Source organism: Ovis aries, chromosome 14, assembly GCF_016772045.2.
Source record: "Ovis aries strain OAR_USU_Benz2616 breed Rambouillet chromosome 14, ARS-UI_Ramb_v3.0, whole genome shotgun sequence".
Lineage (NCBI taxonomy): Eukaryota > Metazoa > Chordata > Mammalia > Artiodactyla > Bovidae > Ovis > Ovis aries.
The window spans coordinates 39,622,497-39,646,565 of record NC_056067.1 but is presented as its reverse complement, the minus strand read 5'-3'; the positions used below and the strand labels follow the sequence as shown (position 1 = coordinate 39,646,565).

The 24,069-nt window shown below is 46.4% G+C and overlaps 1 protein-coding gene across 1 annotated transcript in view; it reads right to left on the bottom strand.

Annotated features, from left to right (window-relative positions):
* HYDIN (HYDIN axonemal central pair apparatus protein) overlaps window positions 1-24,069 on the bottom strand; it is a 347,988-nt gene that overhangs the window by 38,346 nt on the left and 285,573 nt on the right. The window contains exons 49-65 of the mRNA XM_060398473.1: window positions 22,350-22,570; window positions 21,931-22,113; window positions 20,977-21,096; window positions 17,874-18,033; window positions 17,597-17,769; window positions 16,780-16,978; window positions 14,605-14,704; window positions 13,062-13,161; window positions 11,316-11,484; window positions 10,567-10,805; window positions 9,340-9,457; window positions 6,912-7,116; window positions 5,945-6,180; window positions 3,285-3,436; window positions 2,985-3,174; window positions 1,763-1,865; window positions 1,259-1,537 (exon numbers count right to left, since the gene is read on the bottom strand). Coding sequence (XP_060254456.1) covers window positions 1,259-1,537; window positions 1,763-1,865; window positions 2,985-3,174; window positions 3,285-3,436; window positions 5,945-6,180; window positions 6,912-7,116; window positions 9,340-9,457; window positions 10,567-10,805; window positions 11,316-11,484; window positions 13,062-13,161; window positions 14,605-14,704; window positions 16,780-16,978; window positions 17,597-17,769; window positions 17,874-18,033; window positions 20,977-21,096; window positions 21,931-22,113; window positions 22,350-22,570 — 2,947 coding nt within the window. The remainder of the gene's footprint in view (window positions 1-1,258; window positions 1,538-1,762; window positions 1,866-2,984; window positions 3,175-3,284; window positions 3,437-5,944; window positions 6,181-6,911; window positions 7,117-9,339; window positions 9,458-10,566; window positions 10,806-11,315; window positions 11,485-13,061; window positions 13,162-14,604; window positions 14,705-16,779; window positions 16,979-17,596; window positions 17,770-17,873; window positions 18,034-20,976; window positions 21,097-21,930; window positions 22,114-22,349; window positions 22,571-24,069) is intronic.

Below are 24,069 nucleotides of genomic sequence, written 5' to 3'. Positions count from 1 at the left end.
AAAGGGAATCTGATTTCTGACCTAGGGTTCATGGCTGGCTTCTGCTTGACCCCTGATAAGAGAGATGTCACCGTGTAGCTGCAAACAGAGGTGAAAACACCAGCTACATGAGGAGCACTGATTTTAACCCATGCTGTAGGGACTGCCTGATGCTACATTCTGGGACTGGAATTAAGCTCCTAGAAAAACTGTGAGACTGTGTTTATAACTCACTTCACAGCAGTCAGCCACACAGTCAGGGTTTTAACGAATGCTTTTTGATAATAATGATGAAGTACATTTTCTCCGGCCCAGTGAATACAGTTAACCAAATGCAGCAGTGGTGCCTGGCAGAATACAGAGAGCACGTCTTCTGGTCTGATACACACACAAATCACCGAGGGATCTTGTTAAACTGCAAATTCTCATTCAATAGGTCTGAGGTGCTGGGGTGAGTCTGAAACTCCCATTTCTAGGAACTCCCAGGTGATGCCGATGCTGTAGGTCCTGACAGCATGCTAATAGTGAGGCTGCAGGGAACAGTCTAGGGGAAGCACAGACCTACACATTCTCTAATTCAGCCAGCTGGCCATTTCCTTGAGAATGTCTAGGACACATGATACAGACGAAACAGACAATACCAACACAAGCCAGCTCGAAAATACAGACAGGGAAAACTCCAGAGATACACGTATTCACTTCTTAGCTAATCTGGAATTTAAATTTCACTTATTAACTAACTCAATTGGAATTTGAGCTCAAAGAAAAAGCTCCCTATAGGGTAGACTCTCTTATTAATTACTCTCTGGAACTCCAAGCACATGCACACGGATGCTCAACAGGTGTTCCTTGAGGGAACACAGGGAGGGTGCGGAGACTGGGCCAGGCGTGAGCGAGCAAACGGCAACAAGGAGGAGACGCCAGCCTGAACTCCCAGGAAGCTAGCCAACAAGGAGGAGATGCCAGCCTAAACTCCCAGGAAGCTAGCCAACCTGTTACTTAAATTTCATTCTTATTTAAAATGACCCAAGAGGGACTTCCTTGGTGGTACAGTGGTTGAGACTTCGCTTTTCAATGTAGGGGTTGAGGGTTCGATCCCTGGTCAGGGAACTAAGATCCCACACACCTCGTGGTCAAAAAATAAAACAGAGGCAATGCTGCAACAAATTCAATATAGACTTTAAAAATAGTCCACATCAAAAAAAAATCTTAAAAAATAAAATAATAAAAATGACCCAAGGGCCAACAGTTGCCAACACCTCGTTGCTGCTCCTCTCACCTGCCACCAAGTCTTCTATGCTGCTTTCCTCATTGGCCTCAGAGATATCTGAGGACTCCTGGCTGGAGGAAGCCACCAGCCCGTGGATGTTGTCCAAGGTGATATCATCCTCATAGCCCTCTCCCACCATGTGGATGACTGTATCCTCGTACTGGTTGTTGATCACTGACAAGTGAAGGGTGCCTGCCATTCTCCCGACTTTCTTGGAGTGGAAAACAACATCAAATTCGGCTATTTCTCCAGGAGGAACAACCAGGGAAGCTGTGTGAGGTTTCTTTGCTGCAATGAGAAGTGAGAGACATGATCTAGAGTCAATTTAAAGGAATATGTATCTGTAAAGACCTGGACTCAAGGGAAAGCAGCCCTTGTGTGGGAAGGAGTCTTGCCTAGAGAGGCCATTGGTGACAAAGCTGAGCATCTGACTCGGGCTGAGTACACGTTAATTCCTAACAAAACAGCTACCGGCACCTATTGCTCTCCAGAAGCTATACTCACCCTACTTACCTTTTGCTTGTGGTTTGTTTTCCTCTGTGATGTAGATATAGGAGGTAGAGGGCTTCCCTTTCAGGGAGAAGACTCCTAGTTGGTCCTGTATATCAACGTGCAGCTGGCAGAAGGAAGGCAAGACAGAGTGTTAAGCTTACAGGTTGCTCATGCATTCTGAACTGAGTGAGAGACGCTGTGCTGTTGGGGAAGTACCCCTCTTAACCCCAGATCATTGTGCCTAGGGCTCACTTTTGTGAGTTTCTTATTAAGAGAGAGAGAATAAATATTATTCCTGGAAAGGAGAAATAAAAATTTTAGCTCAGCTCCTGCTATTCAAATAAGGAAGCAGAGGTCCAGAGAGTATGGAGACTTTCTGGAACACCCAGCTATGTAGTGTTAAAATGGGGCTGCCAAGCCCTCTGTTACTGACAAACCAGTTGTAAAATATACAGCAGACTAATAAAGTGGGAATGACAGCTTTCCTGGTGGCTCAGATGATAAAGAATCTGCCTGTGATACAGGAGACCCAGGTACACTCCCTGGGTTGGGAAGATCCCCTGGAGGAGGGAAAGGCCAGTATTCTTGCCTGGAGAATTCCATGGACAGTGGAGCCTGGTGGGCCGCAGTCCATGGGGGTCTCAAAGAGTTGGACACAGCTAAGCAACTAATGCAACAACAAAAATAAAATGGAAATGAATATTCATCACTTTATGAGGACTTGCATGAATGTGAGTTCCTAAAAACCAGTGTCTTCTAGATAGGAGTAGGTCATTTTCAAAAGTCCTACAGTTCTTTGAATAATACTTACACGATTTATCACCTTTTTTGTATAATAAAAACATAAGTGCTGAACCCAAAGTCCCTTCAGATGTTATATCTCTCACCCCTGATGAAGTTTCTTTCATTTTTTTTTCTTTATTGCAAACGCAGTGTTCATTACAGGAAAAAAAAAAAAAAAGTGAAAAAACAAAGACACTCAGAACACCCATAATCCTATTCATTCAGCTTGGTGTATATTGCTGCTCACCGCCTTGCACTGTCATTTCCAGTGTGCCATGCATCGGCGTCCCAGTAATCAGACCAACCCTGGCTCCCTCTGCACACCCACGTCTTACCCATGTTCCTGTATGAGGAACGTGAAAGAAGTCCTCACAAGTTAGGGATGGCAGAGACCTCAACATCAAAAGTCTCGCTTCTGAAGACTCTCCCTTTTCACCCCATGCTCACCCTCCAGCAGTACCTTGGCGGGGATGGCACCGCTGTTCTTGAGGATAAGAGGCAGTGTCTCTGAACGACCAAGCAGAAGCCTCTTAAAGAGAAGTAAGAGGTTTCCATACTGGTTGTAGAGAACTGGCCGCATGATGGTCACCCGAGGTAGGTTCCCCTCTCCAACGATATCAAACACAAGGCTTCGGTTCTTGGCCAGGTTGCTGCAGGGAATGGGAAGATAGAGGCCTGTCAGCCTAGCAAGGCAGGAAGGACATGCCACAGACAGCATGGCCTACAGCCCTGCTGGAGGAGGGGAGCTGGGTAGCTGTACCTGGGCAAGCCATCCAAGGTGGCCTCAAAGATGCACTGGTAGGTCTGCATGGTCTGTGGGGTGAAGGACACTGTGGCAAAGGCATGTGAGCGGCTAGCAACACACATCTTGTTGGGTTCCACTTCAAAGATGTCGGTGATGCGGGCAAAGACCTGGAAAGGGGAAGGGGAGCAGGGACTGGTGTGTATGCCACTTGATGGTTGCACAGGGCTTGCTGCTCATCTCTACTGGCCCTGCTGTGACTTCCCTCCTCTAAGCTCTGTGCAGGCATGTCCCACTACTTGGACAATCCTGCTCCTGGAAGATGTGGCCTGGGTTCTCGGGGACCCAACCCTAAGCATTAATTGGCTGGACTTGGCCAGACTTGTGGTCTCTGCAATTAGATGAACTAAACTGTATCTTGGATAGCAAATCCAACCCACCCCATCCCCACTTTTCTCTCTCTTTCACACACACATGCACACACACACAAATAAATTTAAAATGCCAGAGACTCCTGGTGGTTACTGATGTGAAGCTTGGGCTAGAAGCCGGACGAGAGAAAGGAGCAATGGAGATACCATGTGTGAGAGACATGTGGCCTTTGGCAGATGATCTGAAAGTTTGATTTCAGGTGACAATTTCAGTCAGTCTTTCAGGCCTCTGGCTACAGGCTGTGTTCCATCCTGCACGTGAGGTCTCGGATTCACTGAAGCAAACCTTTTTGTGGTGGGGTCATTCTGAGTGGGTTTCTGCTCTTTGCAGTTTTAACAGTGCTAGTTAGAACCACCTCCTGCAGCACTTTATCTGCTCCTGTTTGGGAGCAATGTTTGGGGAAGACTGCGGGCATGACCTCAAAAGAACTTTTTATTCTCATGGGAGGAAGGTGGGATTCAAGACTGACTATTCCTTCTTGCTCTTAAGCTGAGAGTATAATTTCTTCGCCCGTTCCAAAGGATAATCTGCAAATTAAGGAAGGACGACAGCATGCATTTGTCTAAAAAAGTGTGTGCCTCGGTCACTGGGCCCCTGAGGCCATGTGAGGGCAGATTCAGCTAGGGATGCACCCATCACCAAAGGTTAATACGGTGCAACTTCTGAAGCCTGGGCTAGAAGGTGAAGCACATCAGTGCCTACTGATTCATGGAATGAATGGAACTGCTCAAGAGGAGCTAGGCTTCTCTGTAGTCCATTTTCCCAAAGGGGTGGAAGAAATACAGAGGAACTGGTGCCTGGGTAACTGATTAGTTATATTGGGTAGACTGGAATGATAAGACTGGTTCCATCCCTTTATTTTTGAGATACTCTAAAAGGTCTTGTAAGAGCCAGAAATTAAAATTTTGCTTCATGTAAAAAAAGAAAAAAACAGAGGAGGACAACAATATAATGTCCACAAATCCCTGGTAAAAACCTATCTTTGTTTAGAAGTCAGGCTCACTCATTTCTTACGTTTTTAGTAATGGAACATGGAGAAAGCTGCCCTTTCCTGTCCCAAGAAGGCCAGAAAGTGATGATAGTCTCTCAACCCCTGGCCCTCTGTAGTGACGGTTGCCCAAGAATGCATACTGTCAGCTCTAGGCTAGGCCCATCCTCTAGGTCACCTCCCCACCACTGTCAGCTGTAAGAACTTACTCTCATGTGACTCTGGGGCACAAGGACTACCTGGGTCAAGACTCTACCTTTGGCTAGAGAACTGATGTGGCTGAGAGACACTAGGCAGTGTTTGCAGCACACTGATTGGAAATTAACAGGGAGTGAAACCCACTGACTCAGTCCTTTCTCTTGGTCTCCTGAATTTTCTGTTCCACGGCAAGGAAACAGTGTCTCAGTGTGGTCCAACCCAGAGAGGGAAGGCAGTTTTGGTCTGGCAGAGCCCAAGATAGGCACTTATTTTCTACCTGGTATTGACTCAGATGGTAAAGAATTTGCCTGCAATGCAGCAGACCTGGGTTCAATGCCTGGCTCAGGAAAATCCCCTGAAGAAGGGCATGGCAACCCACTCCAGTATTCTTGCCTGGAGAATCCCATGGACAGAGGAGCTTGGTGGGCTACAGTCCGGGGGGTCACAAAGGGTCAGACATGACCGAGCGATTCTCACTTCCGCTACTAAGTGGACGAAGCTTGGTTTTAAACCAAGCTATATATCCCTAGGCTCTGGGACCTAGGGGAAGAATGCAGCATTTTTGAGTCTCAATTTTCCTAACTATAAAATAGGGAGAAAATCTGATAATACAAGCTTCTGAGGGTGAAATGAGATAAATGAACAGCATCGCAGTGCTCAGAATACAGCAGGAGCTCAATAAATCTTACGCTTTATAGAGTGACATCTCCCAAACCTCTTTTGCGAGCCCAGTGTGCCCCCTGAGCAGCCTGCCAGAGCTGGCACTACATCCGGCTCTCCCCACGTGCTCTGTCCTGTGGACACGGCGAGTGTCTGATGCAGGAGTGTGCCGCTTTGTCATGTGACCCCGTTTATCACAAGGTACCCAGAGAAACATCCACTGGGACAAACGTATGTCCCCTCACATAACTTCCAGGGAGGCTGGGAGCCAGAAAATTCCCACTAGAGATGCAGGCTCCACAGCAGGGGTTTCCAAGAGTTCCCGCCCTGGCTTTACGCCAACCACGGTGGACCAGGGCCACAGTGTATCAGTCCTGTCAAGTGGACTGGGGCTACCTGCCTTGCTGGAGATGGGCTTAACCACGAGGTTCACGTCACAGGCGATCTTTCCCACATTGCAGATCTTGAACCGAGCCTTGGCCTGATGGCCCACCAGGACGTTGCAGAAGATGAACTTGTTCTCATCCTCCACGTACAAGCCCCCGCTCTCTATGGTCTGCAGGATGCTGTTCAGGCTGGCGCTGCTACAGAGCTGGTGCTCCTCAAATATCAAGCTGTTGTTGTCAGTCACAAAGGCTGGGGAGTGGAGGGAAGACTGTGAGATGGAGCCCAAGTGGCTGGTTTCTACTCTCTGTAATCCCTAACTTGGAGATTTAGACTCTGACAAAGAACAATCACAGGGGAGAGACAGGGGGATTCACACAAGGGAGTGTGAGGGGTGGGACAAATTCTATCTTCTCTTCCTTTTTGGACTGCTTTTGCTGGTCTCCAGACTCCAACCACCTTCTCCTTCCAATAGAAAGGAGGAGGAGATCTAGGGTGAGCTGAGGAAAGAAGGAGGCATTCAGCTCACTTTGGTGCGAGTTTGCTGGGGACCTGGAACCAGAGCAAGAGGAGCAGTCTCTGTGCTCCAGACTTGCTCTGTCACTGACCATTGTTCTCTGTGCACATTTGCACAGGGAGTGGCCTGGCCACTCGAACCCAGAAAGGTCTCAGATGAGCAGAATTCAGTATTCCTGGGTCACCCTGTGCCACACCCCATCACACCACGATTCCCAGATAACACTGTCCATCTGAGAATCCCGGACCAAACTCAGGAAGACCTGGGGTTTAAAGCTGCACATCCTCCTCTAGGTGTGCACATGCCCTATAAGTCTTAAGGGAAAATATGGCTGAAGACACCACAGGAAGTTCTAAGGTCCCAAAGGAAGGAGCCTAGCGATGTCTATTAGGTGCCTGTGGGGAGGGGGGGTCTGTTATAGAGGAAGATCTTTTAAGGGATGCTGCCCCATCTGAGCGCTCAGTACCTGGCTGACAGGCTTCAGCCAACAGGCTGTATGGGATGCCAGCAGGCTGGTCTCTTGGATCTCGGTCAGAGATATCAATTGCTATGAACTCTTCACATCTTCCCACAGGGTCAGCCACACAATCAACAGTGATGACCTGCATCCCTCCGGAAGGGATGGTACCAAACCCAGGGTACACGGTGAACATCCCGTGGGTGAAGCGAGCCTGCAGGAGGGGCGGAGGTAGAGTAAGCGGCAAGGTCTGAGCCCTTCCACTAGAGTCATGAGATGGTGTCAAGAAGGACTGGGTGGCAGGGGTGGGAGGCCCTCCCCACAAGTTCTCTCTGGGCTCCAGCTGTGCTTCTGGAGGCAGGGAGGGCCTGGAGGGGGCAGTCCTTCAGGAACAGGCTCTCTCAGCGCTTCTTTTTATACATATGCCTTCTGAACAATCATGGGTAGGGGGCGGGGGGGGGGGTTAAGGAAATAGACACATTTCACATAGTACAACACTTACCCAGATGGGAAGCTCCCAGCAGAGGGGCAGGGCTTAAGAGTATTGACCTTTGTGTCAGATAGCCCTGGGTTTGAATCACAGCCTTCAAACCCTCCTGTGTATTAACTGTTAGACCTTGGTCAAGTGACTTCTCTGAGTCTTAGCTTTATCCAGAAAATGGAGCTAAAGCCTTTACCCTGAGACCACCGGAGCCTTCAATGAAAGAATATGTAAGAAGCAGTTAACAAAGCAACGGGCACAGAATCTGCTCAAAGAATGGGATGTTATCACGCGCTCCTCTGGGTCTTAGGACCGTTCTTCCTTTTTTGCCCTATTGTAATTGTGTTTTGAAGCATTTTTCTGTTGGTTGCTTTACCATCTTTGTCATATGACTAACATTTTGCTCATCTCAGTGTTGGCATCTATTGCTTATCTATTTTCACTTAGTTTGAGATCTTCCAGGTTCTTGATATGCTGAGTGATTTTCAGTGGAAACCTGGACACTTTGGATATTATATTATGAGACTCTGGATTCTACTAAACTTCTCTTTGGGCTGGCTTTCTCTGACACCTCTTGGGTGGGGACAGGAGTCCAGATTCCACACTGGACTTCTTACTGCTGCCAGGCAAGGGTGGGAGTTCCAGTTCCCCACTAGTCTTAGACCAGTATCACCCTCAGGGCAGGGAGTGGGGAAGGGTAATATTGTCTCATTACTGTTCTGCTGATTCCACAAAGTAGGAGGTCCACTGGGGGGAGGGGAAGGGCAGCTCATTTCCACACGGTTGGAGTGGGAGCCAAGGCTTCCCAATTGGTGTCGCTGTTGACAATGGCAGAGGTGGTGGTGGGTAATGAGTGCCTGGCTCTCTGCTGAGTGTTCTTGGACATCACTTTGACCTCATTACGGCCTGAACTGAGTGGGAAGTCTAGGTTCCCTGTGGGTCTTTTCTTGAAATATGTGGTATAGGACCAGATTTCTCTGTCATGTTTGAGTATGACATTACAGCTCTTATTTGAACATTCCTGTCTTGCTGGACTACCCTTTTCCTGGTTCTTTGGCTAGTGAGAATAGGCTTTTGGCCTGTGCTTGTTGATGTTTCTGGATTGCTGGCTCCCTCAGTACCAAATCTGAGAAGTATGAAGTAAAAAGAAATCTCAGGGAACTCATCACTGTGATATCTGTTGGGTCCCAGGAACCTTAGCTGGTGTGATGTTTTTTTCTCTCTGTCTCTCAGTCTTCTGTATTTGTTTTATACATAACGTTCATGGCTTTCAGTTGTACTTATTTGCAAGAATAGGGGAAAAATCATCTTCATATTACCAGAAGGAAAAGTCTTCAAATCTCCTTTTATTTAAGCCCATCTGAACGGGCTTTTGTTTTGTATCAACAAATGATCATCTCTGGCTGTGCTGTGTCTTCATTGCTTTGTGTGAGCTTTCGCAAGGTGCAGTGAGCAGGGGCTGCTCTTGGTTGCAGCGTGCGGCTTTCTCGTTGCAGTGGCTTCAGTTACAGAGTCCAGGCTCTGGGTGCGTGGTGTTTGGCAGTTGTAGTGCACAAGCTCAGTGGTTGTGGTGCACAGGCCTAAGTGCTCTGCGGCATGTGGAATCTTCCTGTGGAATCTTCAGACCCTTGTCCCCTGCATTGGCAGGGGGATTCTTACCCACTGTACCACCAGGGAAGTCAAACAGAAGATTCTTGATTAAAATACTTACGAAGAGTAGACACTAATTGTAAAGCAATGAGGAACCAATGAAGGTTTTAAAACAAAAGAGGATATCCAAATTAAGCCATAATTCTTTAATATAAAAGTGATAGTTTCATTATAACTAGTTAATGTTCCTGCCACAGTAGGAACATTCAAAATTCAAATCCTGGTATCCTAGGGAGTTACTGTTGGAAGAACTAGTTTGCAGGAAGCCTTACAGGGTTTCTGTTCAACAAAGAAAAGGGTGCTCACCTGGCTTGTGACGTTCATGTCTTTCTGAACAGAGTCAGAGAACTTGGTTGTTTTGGAAGGTCCAGTCTTGTAGAAGCTCTCGCTTTCCCGGGATCTTGCATGTCTAATATGGGTGGCTCTGATTAAAGAAGTGGGAATACACCCTCAGGGTGGGGTGATCATGAAATACCACCTACCTGCTTGCTTGCAAGGTCCCTTCTTCTTGGAATGGAGGAAAGGGCCTTTCCTTGCCCAGAGGGCATTAGGGAGTATGGTCAGCTTATTTATTAACAGCCAAACTCATTTAACAAGTGTGAGAAAAGTATGCAGAAATTATGCATATTAAATATGATTCATTAGGACATTAAAACTACTGTAAGTAAATAATAATTGTAAATGTTTGCCAAAATGGAAGAGGAGACCCACCAAAATATGAAATGATTACAAACAATGTAAAGCTGTGTGTCTGATTTAAAACAATTAATTAGAAAGTCAGTCTTAAATGACTATTGAGAAAGTCAGTTCATTAGAAAGTCAAGAAAAAGTGCCTGGGAATTGGTAAAAATAGTCCCTAATTTGTCAAAAAAAAAAAAAAAAAGAAGAATATGACAATCAGATCAAAGCCAAAAGCACTCAAAAACATGAACTGTTTTGGTTAGTTGACTGACAATCACTTTGTGAAAATTACAGTTCTTTGTTGGAACAATTATTAAGTTAGTTATAGTGATTAAGTGTCTTCATGGGGACAAGGTAAAGATAGCCCCAGGAAGGTGGAGGCCTCACCAGGCCTTCTCTAGCCCAAATTTCCAGGGTACTCTTTGCCACCCCCTCATCATGAAACATTATGATTTCTTTTGATTTAGCTTGCTGTTATAATCATCCCTTGATTTCTACAGAATGACAGACAGGAAGCGACTTACTGGTAAGCAACGTCGCATACTCGGAGCACCGAGGCAACAGACACAATCCCACACAAAAGACTTGACATTTATTCAATTAAAATGTATCGCATATTGGACAGCAGTTGAAAAGCATGTGAAATTTGGAGTCAGAGATGCGGGTTCAGAACTGAGAATCATTGGCGATTTTTTTTATAATCTTGGATGTGCCAGTTCTAAACCTTAGTAACCTCACCCACGAAGGGGGATTGGGTGGATGAGTTTAGATAAAATATATGAAAGCTCATGGGAGAATAAAAAGCACCAATTAACCAGGGGATGTTTTGAGTTAAGTAAATACTTGTCTTACACTTTCTTCTGATGAATGGGGCTCTCCCCTGTCAGCCTATACAGGGCATACTTGAAATCGATCATGCCTTGATTTTCTATGGTGAAGAAGGCGCTTTTACGAGTGCCGTAGATCAAAGCCCCGAAGTTGATGATGGAGGAGGGGCTGATGCTGTATTTGGAGAACACCGCAGTCACAGAAAACTTAATCGGGATGCTGGCAATCATTTCACCTCCTTCTGAGATATTAGGCTCAATAATCTAGAAAGGGAAGACAGATTGGGAAGATGCCAGCTACCAGAATAACAGTTGCCAGCATAGTTTCTATGGCTGTCTGCTCCATTCCTTATTTTCTTCATTGACACGAAGCCACATTCTTTATTCTCTTTATATAATTGCATCAATAATACGAGCAAATGCTAAGGTGAAACTTACTGTGCACCAGCTATGGGTCAGCATGCACCAACCCTGCCTCCCATTCTCCCTTCTGCCTTCTCTTTTGTACTTGATGACTGAACTCAGCCTCCCTGTCTCTGGTCCAGTCTCTTCCAAAGACCGGGGGCCACATTTCTTCTCTGGAGCTTCAATTTCTGATGACTCTGAACATCTCCCACCTGACCTATCTGTGCCTGTGAATCCCCAAGCCCTGGTGAATCCTTTCCGGTGGCTACCAAGTCAGCCTTCCCTTTCCCCCTCAGGGCATGGGTTAGACTACATAAGCTTCATTTTGGCACCTGCCACCGTGCGAGTCATCCCTTTAAGCTCCCTTACCTGACAGCGCAGAACTGGCTGGTTCTCGATTTTCACTTCCTTTTTTGCATGGAAGAGCACCTGGACATTTGTGGGCTTTTCTGTCATGGTCAGGGAGCCCTTCTTGGGTTGGACTGTGATCATGGAACTTATATTGGCTGCAGAAATCCCTAAGGAGTCCACAGAAAAGCTGAGTGACAAGAAGAAAAAGTCAGTTCTAGTCTTTATCTAGGGAGCTCAAGACACCAGAGATGAGACTCTAGACTGGTTAAGTGCCTGCCACGTCCCCAGCCCTGTTTAACCACTATGCCTAGCAGTGTTCACTGTGCTCTATTCCATGACTACTCCTTAGCCAGGATTGACCAGGCCAGGCACTGAGGCTTGAGGCAAAGATAGCCATCTCCAGCCTGTGGTTAAGAGATGTCCTTGAAGGAGAGGAACATGTGATATTGGATAAGGACCAAATCAATTCATTTCTCCCTCTCCCTGCTTCTCTGTCTCCCTCTCTCTCTCTGTCTCCCTCCTTGCTCTGAGACTGGATGCAGTAGACATAGAGGGAACAGTGATGCAGAACCTGGGGGATCTAAGGAAGGACAGAAAGGCAGGGGCAGAAATCATGTAACCGAGGTATTCAGAAGCGCAGGCCTGGCCCAATGCAGGTGAGATGAGAGGCCGCAGAGAAAAGCCTGGGGACTAGAGCTGGAGCAAGAAACCTAAGCTGAGGCGACACGCGTGGAGTTGCCATAGGGACCCGCGTGTCATCCTCATGCTCACTCCAGGAGATCTGGCCCTTCACTGCAGCGTGCATGCTGCCTGAGTTGCCTCACCTCCCTGCACATCCTTTCAGTGAGCCCTGATCACCTGCTCCAACTTGAGGGAGACTGTTCCACGCAGCCTAAAAGAGCAGGGGTGACACCTATCACAATCTATAAAACAAAACTCACAACGGGCAAGATTCCATTTAGCGCTAATTCCAAAGTGACTGTGGCTTTCTTCTAGGTTTGTTTAGCATTTATTTATATTAACTTATTTCATTTTCTAGTTCTAAGAAACAGTGGGACCTCTCTAGTTTCAGCATTCTTTGAACTGAAATGAAACACTCATGAATATACGGAGTTCCTATTAAGTCTGTGTGGCGGGGGAAATCCCTTTATCAACTTCAAATTCTTCTGGGAGAAGGACGACCTTCCATAACATCGACCAGCTGCGGGTGCTGGCGCTGCCTGAGGACCTCGTCCCTCCCTGCCCCAGAGCCACCTCTTCCTCCTTGAGGAGCCTTCCTTATTTAGGGGTTTTATTTTTAATCTAAAGATGAGCACAAGCTGGAGCTATCTTCCACCAGGCTGTCATTTGGAATCCATAATATAATAGTTCTTAACATTAAGAAAGAAAAATAGACAATCCCTTCTTAACGTGAAATCTTACATAGACCATCAGCTTATGAAACAGAGAGGAGCTAGAAGGCGGGTAGGAGATGGCTTGAGGGCAGGGGCCCCATCTCCAGTCTCTCTCTCAACCCCTAAGACCTCCCCTTACCCCAGTATCTCCTCCTCCAAGCTCCCTGCCAGGCTCTTCCCCACCCCCAGGCTCCTGGGGCTCAACCTGCAGAGCAGCTGGGACTCTATTCATCTGAAGCTAAGAGAGGCTAACAGCAGAGATGGTTCTTAGAATTTCCTTGATCGACTTTTTAAAAAAACTCTCTCAGGCAACACTCCTCTCGCCATGAGAGGATGCGGACGACCATATGCTCGATAATTTTTAGGTTACCTGAACATGATCTCATATTTCCCACGGTTCTTCAGCTGCAGGGGCTGCTTCACCTCGTCCATGACCTTCACAATCCCAAAATCAAGGCCTCCTTCAGCTCCTGAAGAAGACAGGGGCCAGGGTGGGAAGGGATGAGTGAGCATGGGAGCGAGAAGCAAGGGAACTTCCTATTGACGTTCACATGGAAAACCCATGGGGACAATTTCAGAGAATCTCTTTTTTAAAAACATTGTAGCTTAGAAAAACTTCTTGGAATTGAGTTTTAGCAAACAAACAACAGACACTTCTCCTGTACTCGGTTCAGCTGGGTGGCTCCCTCTAGTTTCCACCCTAGGATAGCTGGTCTTCCTTTCATGTCTCTCATTAGCTAAAACTCCCAGGGTTTAAAAAAACATCTTTCGAATCACGTGTATAATGTACAGAGTTGGGACATAATGCATAAATTCATGTTGTTATACTTTGTATTACATCATAATTATTTTCCCATGTAACTAAAATATCCCCATGTGGTATTAACGGCTGCACAATATACTATGATATGGCTATTTCATAATTTACTATATTATTCCTACAATAATAATATTCCATTACAGATAGACACTTAGGGTATTCCTAATCTTCCATTATTACGAATAACGCTGTACGTAAGACCAATGACATCAAGGCAAACATGTAGCTCTTACATTCTATGAGTAGTGCTGAGTAGGAGACCTATCAGAGAAAGGAGGGCCCTAACCTGGGCGTTGGGGCAGTGGGGTAGGCAGAATAAGGCCTGGCACCTCCCCCATCAAAGATGCCCATGTCCTAACACCCAGAACCTGTAAATATGCCAGTTTATGTGACAAAGGGGGATTAAGGTATTAGATGGAGTCAAGATTGGCAATCATCTATCTTTAAAAAAAGGGAGAATTTCCTGGAGTCTCTGGGGGGACCCCAAGTAATCACAATGGTTCATAAAGGCAGAAGAGAGAGACGGAAGTGGGAGAACCAGAGAGAGAGCAGTGTGAGAAGGACTGGACCCCACATTGCTGGCTTTGAAGAGTGAGGAAGGGGACTGTGAGCTGAGGGATGTCTGTGCCTCCCACAGGTGGAAAAAGCAAGGAAATGGGTTCTCTCCCAAAGGCTCCAGAAGGGACAGTAGCCCTGCAACACTCTGGTTTTAGCCAAGGGAGAGCCATTTTGGACTGCTGACCTACAGAACTGTAAGATAATGGATCTGTATTGTTTTAAGCCACAAAGTTCATGGTAATTTGTTAGGGTGGTGACAGAAAAGCAACATAAGCAGGCAGATAAGAACTTACTCTCAGATGACTGCTCAGAAAAGAACTCGTCAAATTTAAAATTTTGACCACCCATTATTGTCTCCAGTTGGAGAGATTAATATTTGTAGTAACACTGCTAACATCATTTGAATTTGCCTGCTCACTATTTACCTCAATTCCGCCTTTCTCTCCAATAATCACTGGTCTTTCTCTACACAGGAAACACACTGCCCTAAAAGATGTGACCTCTAAACACTCTTTCTTTGGCGGGGTCAACAGACCTTTGGGGAAGGTGATGTCTAAGGCAACGTCATAGGACTCGGCAAAGATCAGGATGTTTTCAATCTGAACGACACCAATGAGGTTGTCTGCGTCCAAAACCTGTCAGGGTAAGAGATATTCTTTAGTGAGGGCAAGACCCACAGGGTTCTTGGGAGTCTGAAACTAAAGAACCTGTAGGAGGGGATCATTTAGAAGGGGCTATGGTAAGAAACATTTTTGCAATGTATTTAGTTTTTGTTTACTGAGCATTTGTGCAGGCTGAGTGTTCTTTGTAACATTCTTTGGGGGAGGGCTGGTATTCAGTTCAGTTCAGTTCAGTCCCTCAGTCGTGTCCGATTCTTTGAGACCCCATGAATCGCAGCACGCCAGGCCTCCCTGTCCATCACCAACTCCCGGAGTTCACGCAAACTCACGTCCATCGAGTCGGTGATGCCCTCCAGCCATCTCATCCTCTGTCGTCCCCTTTTCCTCCTGCCCCCAATCCCTCCCAGCATCAGGGTCTTTTCCAATGAGTCAACTCTTTGCATGAGGTGGCCAGAGTACTGGAGTTTCAGCTTTAGCATCAGTCCTTCCAAAGAACACCCAGGGCTGATCTCCTTCAGAATGGACTGGTTATATCTCCTTGCAGTCCAAGGGACTCTCAAGAGTCTTCTCCAACACCACAGTTCAAAAGCATCAATTCTTCAGTGCTGAGCTTTCTTCACAGTCCAACTCTCACATCCAATATGACCACTGGAAAAACTATAGCCTTGACTAGATGGACCTTTGTTGGCAAAGTAATGTCTCTGCTTTTCAATATGCTATCTAGGTTGGTCATAACTTTCCTTCCAGGGAGTAAGCTGGGTGGGCAATCAATAAAAGGTTGAGGAAGAGGGACTACATTTTCCATCTTGTCTATTCACTGGGTTTCAATAATCTGTAACACTGGCATCACCTTACTGAAGTTTGGGTTGTGAGTACACACAGTAGGAAAGTCTTCTTTGAACTTTTAAGTCAAATAAACCTGAAGAGCATTTTTCTGACAGTTGAAATGAAAATCTTTTTATATTCTAAATTGCTTTAATTCATTTTATAAATCTGAACTGCTTTGTTCTTTATTTCTGATTCAACTTATGATAAAAGTGTCAGATTTTTCATATTAAATGAGTGCTTAATGTCTCTCTTTTGGAAATTTCAGATTTAAAAAATCACTACTATTAAAGCTGGAAAAGTTGAAAAAATAACTAAAACCAAGACTCCTAGCCTCCAGCTGACTTCTGTCCCCTCTGTTGTCCCTGATGGTGGTACCTCTCCTGATTGCTGTCCCCTCTGTGGTCATCTCTGATGGTGGCACCTCCCTCACTGTCCTGAGGATCATCTGAACTGCTGTCAGTCTTTAGCTGGATCTGATTGCTGACTCCTGAGACTGACGATGGGGCAGTAAAGGGTCTGTGTTTCAAGGGGAAGAGCCACTGGGCAGTGGGTATGGCTCTTTGTATCTGCCTGGAGACCACTTGCCTCTCTGCTGAAGCCCCAAGCTGGAAAGCTAAGTGGCCAACTCCCCACGGCTGGTGTCTTATTAAGGGGCTGGGGGGACATCTGTAGCTGTCACCAAACTCAAGTTTTAATTCAGAGTTTCCATCTTTCCTTTCATCAAGCATTCTGACAATATTTCATGAAACAAATTGGATTGCTTGAGTTTACCTTCTTTCTTGTGATGCTCAGCCTCTGCCAGAGATGACAAGAAGGGCTGGCAGCAGGAGGGGAAGGTAAAACAAAGAACTTGGGTTGTCAGATCCAGAATTTATATAGTTCTTCTCTATTGATAGAGACTAAGTGCCCAGAGCATCCTCTTTCCTTTGCTACTCTACTGGATGGCAGGGGAAGGAGGGGGGATTAAATTTTGTAATTGGGGAAAATAAGGACAATTTAAGAGATACAGAAATCAAATAAAGTTCACCAGAGTGCTTTTCAGAGTGACCAAAAACCAAGGCATTTCCTCGTGTAGATGTTGAAGGAATATAACCTGGGAAGAGAAGCAGAGCAGGGCGTTGTGGGTTGTCAAACATAGGTTAGAAGGGAACGTGTAACATGGAGAGTTGCCTTGGTGTGTCAGTGAGTTGGTAGTGTGGGTGTCAGTGAACCCAATGTGCACACATCTGGGTGACCAGGTCTGAAGACATATGAAGCCTCACCTCCAACCGGATTGCCTTCTTGACATTGACAGGTTTGGAGGGCTGGAACTGCACCTGAAGGCTATACTCAGACTTGGCGGCTATGATCCCCTGCATGGTGGACACAGTGAAGTCTTCGCCCAGGTGCTCCAGGCTGGTGATCCTCCAGGCCAGGGGCAGGAGTGTGATGTTGCGGAGAAGAACTGCCTTGGAGTCTTTTCTGCAGAGACCAAAGGAAATCCTGTCAGTTTCAAACAATTTTGATTTATTATGGCAAGTCAGAAAAAAAGTTCTGGTTATTTCAATTCATACTAGTTTGTTACTATTTATTGCAGGGATCGGGGCCTACCTGTGATGATCAGGGAATGCAGGATACACGAATCAATATACTCACCTAGCTGCCTCAGAAATAAACATTCTCTATTTAGAATAATACAATTTCCATGAATGATGTGTAAGTTCTAGGTCTGGTTTAGCGTTTTCTGCTTGTCCTCTAAATTTCTAAAGCCAAGATTCTTAACCTTTTAGGGTAATGGACTGAAAATCTGAAAAAAGCTAGCCCTTCTGAAAAACACACAAATATGCACACACTTTGGCGGTTGATCTTGGACAAGTCCTTAAACAGCCTGCAGTCCATTCACTGAACCCAGGCCGACAACCTGTGAACTCAGAGGGTTATCACCCATCCCGATTTGCACAGGACCAGAAGTCTCCCAGAATGGAGGACTTTCAACACTAAAACCAGGCAGGTCCCAAGCAGATCAGGATGAGTTGGTCACTTTAGAACTAAATGTTCTTTAAATTGCATTCCAGTCCTGGAATTATCTAGAACTCTGACCTGTGCAGCAAGAGCCGGTCAAAATGCAATTGTCTGGGATCCAGCTCCAGTTCTGGGCGGACACCCTGGCAGCTTAACTTGAAGACAGCTGGCTCGGGGTTCTCCTTGATGCAGCACACAATGCTGTCTTCAAAGACCCCGACTGCAGTAGGGTAGGCCCATACATTCAGCATCTAATGGGAGAGTCAAAACAAAGAACACTTATATCCAGGATGCCAAGGCCTCAGGCTTCAAAGGAGAGCCTTGCCCTGGTAGACTTGTTTCCACGTGACTATACCTGCTTCTCATTGGGTTTCAGAATCATGTTGATGGGCTCCAGGAAGTAGGTATTTGCTTTGATGTCATTCTGAAAACAGAAGAACACCTCCACGGCCATTGGGGAGCTGTTCAGGATTGTCAGTGTCTCCATGTTGCCTGGGAACAAGGAGGACTTGTACCTGGAAGTGAACGAAAATTAGGGATGTGGATGTGAGGACTGGTTGAGAATTCAGGTGGAAAAGCAGACTGTGAGGTGCAAGGCGATTTCAAAGGATAAAGTGGCTACACAGAGGCAGTGGCATGAAGGCTACGAACAGAAACCTTCTGGCAAAGACCTGCAGCTGTGACCTGACTACTCCCCCACAAACCCATCCCAAACCTTGGTCTCATCTTTAAGACGGAGTGATAAAAACTCTCAGGATTTCAAGTAGCAAATGAAATATCAAGAGTGTATTTGATACTCTTGATATCAAGATAGAACACCTAGTGCTCTGAGGACAGCTGCAGATAACAAATGCCCAATAAATGGCAGTTGTTACTACAGTAAAGATTTCTAAGTAAGACATCTGCAGCTCTATCCTTCCCAGTGCTTATGCTTTCAAGAGAGATAATCGTTTGAGTGACCTGTTATTTCATATCTTAGAGAAGACCTCATTTACCACCTTCTCCTACAGTCGCACAGGAGGCTACCGTTCCGACATAGATGCATTTGACACTGTTCAGGGCTGTTTCTGTTCCCTAGTACTTTAGGGAGAGACCCGCTGAATGGAGCACTGTAAGCACGGCAAACTGCCCAGTTAATGGTGCCAAACAGAAAAGCAGCCAGAGAAGGCACAGGGAACATCAACGGACACACACATCGCTGGAGGTGATAGCACAGGTCAGGAAAGCATGGCGCCTCTGTGCCCACAAACAGTCTGAAGAGCTCTGGACAGTCTGGACAGTCTGCAGCGGAGGAAGGAAGGAGAAGGCATGGCAGAGATTAAATCCAAGAGACAGAGCTTTCTCTGTGTAACTGCCAGAGCGGTGGTGGCCTTCACATCTCACTGTTAATTATCACCAAGCACTTTGCTAAAAGTTACATGTGTACTCTGGTTCGGTCTTTCCAAAACTGTGCAGTGGGTGCTATTATTTTCCCGTTCTGCAGATGAGGATGTTGAGGCTCAGCAAGTCTTAAAAGATAAATGATACTCATTTAGGGACCACTGTAATTGCCCTCCTGGATCACGGCTGTCTGGCCTCATACCCTAGTTAATTCCAATGCTGCTCTGAACACAAGCCTCTCTGAACTGGCCATCATTTCCCTGAATCCCACCTCCAGCTGCTGATGGGTGTACATCACATCCATCAACCTGACCCCTACCCCTTCTCTTGTCTAAGCCTTTCTACTGGGTCTTAAGGATCCTCTCCATCAACAGGCAACTCTCTTCAACTTCATTTTCTAGTCCAATATCTTAGGAAATAAATAGGAGATTATGAAAGGAATGGAGAACTAACTTGGCTCATTAATTTCACCAAGTAAGCATAGAAATAATCATTCACCACTTATCACAATAAATGCTAGATGGAATTAAGACATGGTTGAGATCCTAGTTCTGTTTTTGGTCTCACCTTCCTGCCTATATATATGACTTATCAGTTCAGTTCAGTTCAGTCACTCAGTCGTGTCCGACTCTTTGCGACCCCATGAATCACAGCACGCCAGGCCTCCCTGTTCATCACCATCTCCCAGAGTTCACTCAGACTCATGTCCATCGAGTTCGTGATGCCATCCAGCCATCTCATCCTCGGTCATCCCCTTCTCCTCCTGCCCCCAATCCCTCCCAGCATCAGAATCTTTTCCAGTGAGTCAACTCTTCGTATATATGACTAAAAAAAAACTTGTATCACTAAATATTTATGACCATTGACCTTAGCTGGGCCCCCAGTTCTGCCAGATATTCTTAATCTTTTTCTCTAATATTCTCCCTCTCCTACTTTGCACAAAACCTGTTTTATACCTTCTCCATTTTCCCAACATTTTAAACTTCCTTCCACTTGCCTCACTGTTAGGGATGACCTCACATCATTCACTATGGAGAAAATGGTTGCATGGGAACCTCCTCACCATTCCAGCCAAATCTGTGACCCTACCTGCACCTGAAGCCATCTCACCTTCCTCTGAGGTGGTGCCGGTCCCTCTTCCTGGCAAAGCCAGCATCTCCACCTCTCGTGTTGTTTCAGGGAGCTGCACCACTCACCGCCCTGACTTTCTCTGGAAACTCTAGCTTCTTCCTCCCTACGTCCCCCCTTGACATCTCAACATCAAGAGCAACAGTAAACGAACAGCCTTCCCCGCGCTCCAGGTCTCCCTCCTGTCCTCAGCGGCCTCCATCTCCCTTTACAGTCAAGCTTTTCCAAAGAACCACCTCCACACTCTGTCCCTATTCTCCCACCTCCCACTCACTCCTCAACTCACTCTACTTGGGTTTCATCCTCAGGAAGCCCCTGAGAGGGTCCTATGACTTCCGTGTTGTTAAGCCCCAGGGACGCTGATGTCATCACCTTTCCACCCTCCCTGCCACAGTCGACATGGGTGGCCACGCCCCCTTCTCATGGCTCCAGGACACCACGCTCCCCCGGTTTCCGCCAGTGGACCCTGCCCTCTTATCTCTTGTGAGTGGTAGAATTCTTTAGGGCTTCATCCATGGTCCTTCTCGCCTTCCTGTGTACTCTTATTTAGGTGATCTCATCAGACCCATGGCACTTTTTTTGTCTTGAAACAGACTCTCCTCTGAGAACCAAAACCATATAGACTATGCCTTGCTTTCTGTGGCTTCTAGCTGTATCTCTCGAGCATCTCAAACTGAACACACCCCCAAGTAAACTCTATATTCTACCATTCCCCTACCCAAACTAGGTCTTCCTCCAGGCCACCCCATCTGGGAAAACAGCATCCTCAATCACTTGAGAGCTTAGCAGGAACTTGGGGCACAAGAAGCCACTTCTCCTGATCTGCGGAGCAGGGCTGCCTGAGGCAATGTCAGTAAGATCTACTATTAACACACAGGCACCCTGGCTTGTACTCTTCATGGGTCCAACCCAGGAGTCTGAAATCTGCTTTGAAATAATGGAACACTTACTTATCTCTTGATTTCCCACAAAGCAGTGGTCCGAAGTGAAACCTCTCCATGCTCACAATATACTTCTTAAAGATGATCTCATTTGCCTTCATGTCCATCTTCCGCTGAGGGAATACCACCCTGAACACACAGGAGGAAGAGGAGAGGAGAAGCGTCTGAATGCCTCCACATGATGTATACATGAACCCAACATTCCCTGTTCAGCTAAGGGTCCAGGAGTCTGGAGACAGAACAGCTCTTAATTTGAGGACATTTCTGGAATGACTCTTAATTTGAGGACATTTATGTAACCAACCCTGAGGGAAGACAGTACAGTTTGAACCTGAGAAAAAAAATATTCCCAGTAATGCCTTTCATAATGGGGCTGATGATGAAACTGAGCTGGACTTCCTGTTCTACTGTGCCTAGCTAGAAAAAGTCCTGAGAAACCCTAAGGAAATCTAGTTCTGGTGGATCTTAACCAGCTTCTGAGTTCCCTGTCCGACATGGCCCCTTGGTGAGAATGGCAGAAAAACTCCTCTAGGTGTACAAGCTATAAAAATTCCCCTGGCTTGCTCAAGCCAGGGACCTTTATGTGGTGCATAAGGGGCTCAGTGTTTGGTACTCAGGAAAAAAATCTGTCTGTGGAGATATACACATATACTGAGGTTACAGGATAAAAGTCCTATAGCAAATAGAAAATCTGTTTATATTTGCTTAAAAGTTAAATAAACTAACTTGCCACAGGAAGATATCCCCTTGCCCTTCACATCTGCTAGCATTCTATTTTAGCCACATGGTACCATGTCATTTCTGTGACTCAATCAATGTCCATGGCTCTGGAGCCCAGTACAAGAGGGCCTGGGATGCTGCCCGGGTTCCACATTTCTATTAAGACATACCTTGGTCAAAGTCCCATGGGGGAAAACAAAAATGTATCTGCCAATCTTTTCTTTAAGAGCAAAATACACTTACTTTGGGTCTTGGCAAATGTATGGGTAAGTGCAGACACCTCGGCAGTAAAGCTGGTACTGGCGGTGAGTTCCAAGGATCTCAAAGTTAAATGTTTGGTCAAAGATCCCAAGATCGTTGGAAGAGAAGTGTAGGCGCAATGTCACCTCGCCGTTGGCAGGCACGATCCACCGGAAATGATTCAGCCTGAAAATGACCACACACGCTTTTACTGTGAGGATGCTTCCTTTGGGCCAAGAGAAGACAGGACTGTTGCCTGGGAGAAGTCCGGCCCTGGTCCTGCTGCGGTTAGGCATGGCAGTCCTTGACCGCCACGGAGGTCCTTAACAGTCAGGACAACCTGGTTCCCATCTGAGGCTGAGACAGCCACACCCTCATTTGGAGCTTTGGCCTTCCCCTCCCTGGGTGGTTCCGAGGCCCACCTGGTGAATTTCTCCTGGGAATGCTGCCCAGATAAGTTGTTTTGCTCTACGTCCGACAGCGGAGCAATGGTTCCGGAAGTTCCTGCAGAAAGGCCCTTCCTGTTGAAGGCCATTCGACGTTTCTCCTTCTGAGTCTCACGTGGCTGATCCGTTTTTTCTTTCTCTTTTTCTTTCGTTTTCTGTTTGCTCCCTTTAGATGAGGTGATTTGCTCCTCCTGGGTCTTAAATTGAAAATGAGCACAGGGTCTTAAACATTTATCCTACGACCACAGAAGCAGGAGACAGGAATGCCCATGACATTGCCTGCAGTTTGGGGTGACCTCACCGCCTGCAGTTTGGGGTGAACTCGCCGCCTGCATTCTGGGGTGACCTCATCAGGTTCAAGATGCTGTCAACTGCTGAGAATGGCAGGGCCCAGACTACGACACTACTGTAGGAGAGAAGTGTGGAGAGGAGTCTAGGGCTTTCCCTGGTACCCGATTCCCTGAAAGGAGGCCAAAGCTCCAGAGAAAGCTGGAAGCTGGTCTGGAATGTGTTCCCATACTGCATTTTGTTGTTGTGCTTCTTTTTAGTATTTTTTTTAAATCTAGATTTCTCATTTCCTCCCAATCACACTGATTTTTTTTCATAGACCAAATCTGCATCATGACAGAATATTCCATAGTCTGCAAATCTTCTGACTGTTCTCAGAGTGTCCCTTAAAACTTACTTATTTCCTGTATTTCATGTAAGCTGAAAAAAAGATTTAAAAACTTGATTAGATTCAGAGAGGATGCTGTGCACATCATACTCTGTCACAGTGGGAGACAAATGATGTCAGGTTGACTCATGATTACAGATGCAAAGGGTGTCTGTGTGGCTGCAGTGATGCTCGCAGATCTTGGCCATGGCAAAGCGGACTTCCCTCTCTGCAGCCAGCCAGCCACCCATGGGACGACGCTCCGGCTCAGAGTGTCTTGTTCTCCAGCAAACCAGCACTCCAGGAATCCCCTGGCACTGCTTAATCAAGTGCGTCATTGGGGATATCCGAACGGTGCCTTTCTAACTCTACCATTCTTTCTATCATTTCAGCTGTCATTCTCCTAGAAAGAAGAGCTTTCCTTCATGTCCTGGAGAGGAGCCTGAGTTCCTTCTAAAACTGTAAGTTAAAGAAAGCTAAACTCTTTCCCCTTAAGGTTCAGTTTTCAGAAAAGAGGTTGGTGTAATAGTCACCTCTGATGATGGCAATATTTTCTTTTTTACCTTTTTATTGGACTCTGCCCAAGTAAGGCCTGCCCACCAGTGCTGAGACCTGATGTTGACCTGATGTCTATTAGACCTGTAAATAGACCTGATGTCTATTTACTTACCAAACTGAAGTTTGGGGCTCTCTGTTACCTAATTGAGGTGTAAGCAGGGCTTACAGAAAACTTTATTTGCTGCTGATTTTGTTTTTTTGCTAACATGCATGGTTTATAGGAAGAAAGCTAGGAGGTGATTCAAATTTTGGCCCCCATACTCCTCTTTGGCCACCTGATGTGAAGAACCAACTCACTGGAAAAGATCCTGATGCTGAGAAAGATCCTGATGCTGAGAAAGATTGAAGGCGGGAAGAGAAGGGGACGACAGAGGGTGAGATGGTCAGATGGCATCACCAATGCTACGGACATGAGTTTAAGTAGGCTCTGGGAGTTGGTAATGGACAGGGAAGCCTGGCGTGCTGCAGTCCATGGGGTCACAA